This window comes from Pezoporus flaviventris, unplaced genomic scaffold, assembly GCF_033815535.1.
Source record: "Pezoporus flaviventris isolate CSIRO_AGI_PZ_B2104156 unplaced genomic scaffold, CSIRO_AGI_Pfla_v1 ptg000041l, whole genome shotgun sequence".
Lineage (NCBI taxonomy): Eukaryota > Metazoa > Chordata > Aves > Psittaciformes > Psittacidae > Pezoporus > Pezoporus flaviventris.
The window spans coordinates 11,288,180-11,295,149 of NW_026892589.1; the positions used below are offsets into that span (position 1 = coordinate 11,288,180).

Genomic DNA, 6,970 nt, shown 5'->3' on the forward strand with positions numbered 1-6,970 from the left:
CATGCTTTGCCAGTTCTGAGGAGCTGGGACATCTGCCCCCACGTTCTGGAGGAAGCTGGTAAAACCCAACCCCAGAAGGGGCTGGATGTGTGCTCCCACTACGCCCTTGCACTTCAGACCAGGACACAAGGTTTAAAAATACCTAATGGTGACGAAAGCAGCTTTTGTTTCTGAGCAAGAAGGAAAATAGCCTGGTACAGCTGGGTATTTATCATGTAAGTGTTGCAATGGAGTAGTGTTTAGCAGCAACCATAGGCACGAGGGTGCTGTGAACTGACTGGGCTCCTTTCTTTAGCACGAATCGCAGCTGTGATTACGGGAAGGAAGAAAGAAAAGGACAACACCGAGCCTCTTAACGAATGATGGCTCCTTTGGGTAAACGGGATGAAAGGAATCAAAAACCACAACAAAACGAGTGGAGATGCCGGGGATTGAACCCGGGGCCTCATACATGCAAAGCATGCGCTCTACCACTGAGCTACATCCCCTTATTGTACCCCGGTTTCCCGCACAGGAATACATACGCGGTGCAGCCGCACGTCGGGCCCAGCGAGACCGCCGCTCCGCTCCTCTCAGCCCAGCACCGAGCTCCAGCGCCCGCAGGACAGGGCCGGGGCTTGCGGCGACCGTGTCCTTATAGCGCAAGGCCTGAAAGCCGCGTTTGTGCCTGTCCTCGTTAGTATAGTGGTGAGTATCCCCGCCTGTCACGCGGGAGACCGGGGTTCGATTCCCCGACGGGGAGGTCCGTTACTTTTGTTCTCCGCGCCTGCTACGCCGGCGTGGAACCGAGGCCTGCAGGCGAGCGGCCGCGCACATCCCGCAGCGAGCACGGTATGGGCCCAGAGCTGCTTTTTATGCAGGTGAAGGGGAGCGGAGCCCGCCGCTCCTCCCAGGGTGCGTTCTGGGCGCCCCGCTGCCACCGCTGCTGCCGGTGTCCCCGCCCTGCGGGGTGCGAAGCAGTGCGGTGGAAGAGGTGGGCAGCGGCTGGGCCCACGGGCACCACTGTCACCTGTTACCACGGTAACACCACGGGTGCGCTGGGCGGGGTCCTATCCGCCGTCAGCGGGCGGGTGTGTGCGCGCCGAAATAGCTCAGTTGGGAGAGCGTTAGACTGAAGATCTAAAGGTCCCTGGTTCGATCCCGGGTTTCGGCAGAACTCCTTTTCTTTCGTCCCGCCGGTGACAGCGGGTCCTTTTGCCGCCGAGCGGCCCCAGCGAGAGGGTTCTGTGCTGAACACCTCCGCGGGCGCTCACGCGTGTGGGAGCATTGCGCGGTAGAACGCTGTTCCCTGCGGGGAGCGCTGAGCGGGGATGGGCCGGCGCGTATGGAGTCCAGGTTATGAGCCGTCCTCGTTAGTATAGTGGTGAGTATCCCCGCCTGTCACGCGGGAGACCGGGGTTCGATTCCCCGACGGGGAGGTTGCGGTTTTTATTTTGGTTTATTTCCCAATTTCGTGACGGAATTTTCTGATTTCCGGAGGAAAAATAAAACGAACCCACGTGTGTGTGTGTGCGAACGCAGAGTGCTCCCGTACTGCTAAGAACTACCTGAGGTTTACACACAGCTCCCGTTTTACCCTGCGCAGCAACGGCGGGTGTGCGGCCCCGGAGCGGGCAAAGGTGGGCGCCAGGCAGAGACACAGCGCCGGGCGTGGGGATGTAGCTCAGCGGTAGAGCGCATGCTTTGCATGTATGAGGTCCCGGGTTCAATCCCCGGCATCTCCACCTTTTTTTTCCTGCCTCATTTATTCTCTGTCTTATCCCTGTGATCTGTTTTACCCAGGGTTAAAGTTGCTGGGTCACACGTAACACTAAATTGCACTGTTGCTGCCCCAAAAGCCTGTTTTTTCTCACTTGTTTCTCGTCAGGACTACACAAACACAATTCTTGTGTCTCTCCAGGTAGCTCATTGCCACACTAAGGCCCTGCAGAGCCAGAGCAGCCCAAAAGGAAGAAGGGCAGCCCCTTGCAGCCTGACCTGGCTCCGCTTGAAGCAGGTTGGAGAAGCTCTTGGGAAACAACAGAAACCAAAGCCCATGTAGAGCTTGAAAGGGCTTTTATCTACACAGTGCAGTTACCAGCTGCTTTATCTGCCCTGTTCAGTTATCAGAGAGCTCACTAGTGACAGATGTAAAATGACATTTCCTGCCAGAGCAGCTGAAAGGCTCCTTGTGCTATTTATTTACTAGTGTTATTTCTAGTTGTTATTTTGAGCCAAACGCTTGACTACAGCACTGTTCAATGTGAGGACCCCTGTTGTAACTAGCTCCCTGGACAGGATCCCTCTGGGCAGCTGTACTTCAGGAATATAGCCTGCACATGAGTGTGAGAAAAGAGAGGGTTCTTACCCCAGGGATTTTGTAGTTATAGGCACAAAGTAACAGACTTTGGCACAGGAAATCAGTATTTGCCAGTAAAATAGGTCATGGTCTGTTAGGACCAACGTCCTCCTGTTCACCAAGCTTGTCCTGAAAGCATAGCAAGGGGTACAGAGAGTGCAGGAGGCACACAGAGCAGCTTTGTTCACAGAAAGCCCCTCCCAGCTGGGGAAAGCATGGCTCTGCAAACCAGCCGCGGGTAGTGGAGGGCCCTGTGGCATTCAGGCCCAATGTCCGCCTTGCAGTCTGAATACAACGCAAATCTGAACATTTAGGAGTGTGCTGCTCCACCATTTGATTCAGACATCAGGTACAAACTCACTCAGGATGCTCAATGACCAGTCACCCTAGTGAGATGAAGAACAGCGCTGTATCATCTCAATTTCATCATTACAAGACTCTCTCTTGTCACGAAATATATTGCCACATAACTATTTTTAGAGCAGTTCTGAATGCTCACTCTGTAACAAAAAGAATAGGCTTATCATCATTATTCTCTTTCAGATGAGAGACCTAAAGCTGAAAGACTATTCCAGTCTTCCATGTTTATACAACTACAACTGCACACAATATAAACCACTGAGAAGAAACCAAAATACTTTAGTGGATCTTTTTTTTTCCCCAGCTAACAACCCCGGGTGTTTGAGATTATTATTACTATTGCAATGCTAAGTTTCAATACAAACATAAGGCAGCCAAGGCTGAGCATTCCCCTCCTGTAAAAACTATGTGTCAGGCAAAGGCAAGTGGGTTTCCCTTAAGCCAATCACAAAGCTGTTGCTGGGCTTCTGCTCTCTTCCTACTGGTGGGCAGCGCTGGGTGTCATCTGTGTCCGTTTGGAACGCAGCCGTTTTCCTTGGGTGCTGGCAAAGGAAGGATTTTGGGGGTGGATTGAACTGAACATCTCACCAGCCCTGCGAACAAAGCCCCGTTTGTGCTCAGCTATGTGCTTGGATTGCTGTGCAGTCCGGCTGGGATGGACCACGAGCCAACAGAGTGCAAGAAATCTACCAGAAGGTGTTCTGCAAGTGGGAATAGAATAAAAAATAGGCATTATTATTATTATATCTGTATTTATGATTGATTTTACCACAGTGGCAAGGCCTTAGTCCTGAATTATAGACTCCATTCTGTCCTAGATACTCCATTTGTACATATATACACACACTGATTCTACCTCAGATGTATCTGCAGCACTTGCACCTCTTTATCCATCGGGACTCCTCTGTTCCTCACCCCATCTTTCCCATCCCTGGGCTCCATGGCAGCCCCTCCAGGTCATGGTGTTGGGATGGGAGGGGGGCTCCATGCTCCTCCACTGCTTCTTTCCCTCTAGCATGATGAAAAACGCTTCTGGAACGCTTCTAACACGACTGTTGGGGCTTAAATCCCTACATAAAACGTAATGCTTTGACAAGAAGCTTTAGGCACGGGGGTGTCCCCCAAATCGAGAAGGGTTTGCTCACTGAGGCACCACAGCCGCCTCCCGCTCCGGGCACTGGGAGCTCCACGCCAGGTTTTCCTCCGCGCTCCTTCGAGCACACACTGTCTCCTCCCGCCATCGTGTCCCTTCACCGCTCAACGCGCTGACTCCTCCGCGCTGCCGGGCCTCGTTTTCCTCCCCTCGTCAGGTAAAGCTGCGGCGAGCACCACAGGAAAAATAGCGCCTGGCGGAGTGATCTGAGCCGCAGGGGCGGGGCCGCAGGGGCTATATAATGGGCAGGACGTGAATGTGTGGCGCAATTGCAGTTGTGGGAGTGCGGTAAGGTCGTGTAGAGTCAGCTTCGTCTGTGGGCCCGTCGGTGAGTGCTTCGCCGTGCTTCTTCGGGGATAGACGGAGGCTAGAGGCGTTTGTCATGGCGGTAGCAGGGCTTAGGTGTACGTTAGGTGGCGGGGCAGGGGGTGTGTGTGTACGTTGAGGGAAAATGGGCTGCGGATGGAGGAGATGGCGGGCCGTGTGTGTGTGTATATACGTATGTCGCGTTACAGCAGCAGCACGGCGGGCGGGCGGCGGCGGCGGTGCGCAGCGGAGGGGGGGTACAAGCGGCTACCGGCAAAATGGCGGCCGCGCAGGCGCAGCGGTCCTTCAAGATGGCGGGCGTCATGGGCGGGAAGGGGAATGGGGATGTGGGCGGTACTACGCTCTGACGTCACGACGTTAGGCGATGACGTATGTACGTAGGGCGTGGCGTCGCTGAGGGGCGTGCCCCGGCAGCCGAGCAATAGCTTGAGGCAGGATGGGGACCAGAAACTGAGGTGGAGCTGTTCTCATTGCAGAGAAACATGCAGATCTTCGTGAAGACCCTGACGGGCAAGACCATCACGCTGGAGGTGGAGCCCAGCGACACCATTGAGAACGTGAAGGCCAAGATCCAGGACAAGGAGGGCATCCCCCCTGACCAGCAGAGGTTGATCTTTGCTGGCAAGCAGCTGGAAGATGGGCGCACCCTGTCTGACTACAACATCCAGAAGGAATCCACTCTGCACTTAGTGCTGCGCCTCAGGGGTGGCATGCAGATCTTCGTGAAGACCCTCACAGGCAAGACCATCACCCTTGAGGTGGAGCCCAGTGACACCATTGAGAACGTGAAGGCCAAGATCCAGGACAAGGAAGGCATTCCCCCCGACCAGCAGAGGTTGATCTTTGCTGGCAAGCAGCTGGAAGATGGGCGCACCCTGTCTGACTACAACATCCAGAAGGAATCCACCCTTCATCTTGTGCTGCGTCTGAGAGGTGGCATGCAGATCTTTGTGAAGACCCTGACGGGCAAGACCATCACCCTGGAAGTTGAGCCCAGCGACACCATTGAGAATGTGAAGGCCAAGATCCAGGATAAGGAAGGCATTCCCCCCGACCAGCAGAGGTTGATCTTTGCTGGCAAGCAGCTGGAAGATGGGCGCACCCTGTCTGACTACAACATCCAGAAGGAATCCACTCTGCACTTAGTGCTGCGCCTCAGGGGTGGCATGCAGATCTTTGTGAAGACCCTGACAGGTAAGACCATCACCCTGGAAGTTGAGCCCAGTGACACCATTGAGAACGTGAAGGCCAAGATCCAGGACAAGGAAGGCATCCCCCCTGACCAGCAGAGGTTGATTTTTGCTGGCAAGCAGCTGGAAGATGGGCGCACCCTTTCCGACTACAACATCCAGAAGGAATCCACCCTTCATCTTGTGCTGCGTCTGAGAGGTGGTATGCAGATCTTTGTGAAGACCCTGACGGGCAAGACCATCACCCTTGAGGTTGAGCCCAGTGACACCATTGAGAACGTGAAGGCCAAGATCCAGGACAAGGAGGGCATCCCCCCTGACCAGCAGAGGTTGATTTTTGCTGGCAAGCAGCTGGAAGATGGGCGCACCCTGTCTGACTACAATATCCAGAAGGAATCCACCCTTCATCTTGTGCTGCGCCTGAGAGGTGGCAACTGAACCTCCTGATTGTTCCTTGCATTTAAGTAAAAGTTTCTCTGCACTTGTTCATTCCAATAAAGCTGTTGTATCCACAAAAGCTCGTGTCTCAAGTTAGAATTGTAGAATTATTTGGGTTGGAAAGGATGTTAAGATCATCCAGTTCCACCCCCCTGCCAAGAGCAGGGGTGCCTCACACTAGAACATGCGCCACACACTGCCGGCTCATGTTCATTTTCTTAACAGCTGACACCCCAGAATCCTCCTCTGCCCAACCTGTAGCTGTACCTGGAATTGTCCCAACCCAGATCTAGGACTTTGCACTTTATTGAACTCTGTGAGGTTGGCATTGTCCACCTCTTAAGTGTGTCAGGGTCCTTGTGGATGGCATCCCTTGCCTCCAGTGTATCAACTGAACCACAGAACTTAGTGATGCTGGCAGCCTTTCTGAGGGCACGCTCAATCTCACTGTCCATGTTGCTGACAAAGACATTGAACAGCATCAGTACCAACACTGACCCCTAAGGTAAAACACTTGTTACCCCTTTCCAATTGGATATTGAGCTGTTGACTACAACTTGTGTGTGGCCATCCAGCTAATTCTTTATCCACCAAGTCGTCCATTTATCAAATTGATGTTACTCCAGTTTAAAGACAAGCATATTGGATGGGACATTGTCAAAAGCTTTGCACAAGTCAGGTAGGTTAAATCAACTGCTTCCCCCAACTCTCAGTTCCGTAGCCCCATCACAGAAGGCCACCAAATTGGTCAGCCAGGATTTCCCCTTAGTGAAGCCATGTTGGCTGTCACCAACCTTAGCATGCCTTCCAGGGGAATCTGCTCCAGGATTTCCAGAACGTAGGTGAGTGTCCTTTTCTGGGTCTTCCATTTTCCCCTTCTTAAAAATGGAGGTTATATTTCCCTTTTTCCAGTCATTGGGAGCTTCACCTGACTGCCACGCTTTTTGAAATGGGATGGCCAGTGGCTTAGCAACTTCATTTGCCAGCTCCTTCAGGACCTGCGAATGGGTTTCATCACGTCCCATGGACTTACGCATGTTCAGGTTCTTAAGATGGTCTCGAACCAGATCCTCTCCTACAGTGGGCAGTCATGTTAACTTATGTAAAAAAATACTTAATGTCTGTCATTAACAGAACTAGCTGTTTTAAGAAACCAAAGTTACG

At 53.0% G+C, this 6,970-nt stretch overlaps 1 protein-coding gene and 5 non-coding genes across 6 annotated transcripts; 5 read left to right on the top strand and 1 right to left on the bottom strand.

Moving 5' to 3' along the window:
- Positions 1 to 416: 416 nt before the first annotated feature.
- On the bottom strand, positions 417 to 488 carry TRNAA-UGC (transfer RNA alanine (anticodon UGC)). Its single transcript has one exon. It is a non-coding gene; the product is annotated as a tRNA-Ala (tRNA).
- A 182-nt stretch (positions 489 to 670) lies between these two features.
- Positions 671 to 742, top strand: TRNAD-GUC (transfer RNA aspartic acid (anticodon GUC)). Its single transcript has one exon. It is a non-coding gene; the product is annotated as a tRNA-Asp (tRNA).
- A 338-nt stretch (positions 743 to 1,080) lies between these two features.
- On the top strand, positions 1,081 to 1,153 carry TRNAF-GAA (transfer RNA phenylalanine (anticodon GAA)). Its single transcript has one exon. It is a non-coding gene; the product is annotated as a tRNA-Phe (tRNA).
- A 193-nt stretch (positions 1,154 to 1,346) lies between these two features.
- Positions 1,347 to 1,418, top strand: TRNAD-GUC (transfer RNA aspartic acid (anticodon GUC)). The gene has a single exon. It is a non-coding gene; the product is annotated as a tRNA-Asp (tRNA).
- A 234-nt stretch (positions 1,419 to 1,652) lies between these two features.
- On the top strand, positions 1,653 to 1,724 carry TRNAA-UGC (transfer RNA alanine (anticodon UGC)). The gene has a single exon. It is a non-coding gene; the product is annotated as a tRNA-Ala (tRNA).
- A 2,872-nt stretch (positions 1,725 to 4,596) lies between these two features.
- On the top strand, positions 4,597 to 5,885 carry UBC (ubiquitin C). Its single transcript, XM_061466180.1, has one exon. It carries the CDS (start codon positions 4,661 to 4,663, stop codon positions 5,804 to 5,806), a length of 1,146 nt encoding a protein of 381 aa, XP_061322164.1. The 5' UTR covers positions 4,597 to 4,660; the 3' UTR covers positions 5,807 to 5,885.
- Positions 5,886 to 6,970: the final 1,085 nt, after the last annotated feature.

Coding starts and splice junctions, on each gene's coding strand:
- UBC (XM_061466180.1), top strand. CDS start 4,661: ATGCAGATCTTCGTGAAGACCCTGACGGGCAAGACCATCACGCTGGAG.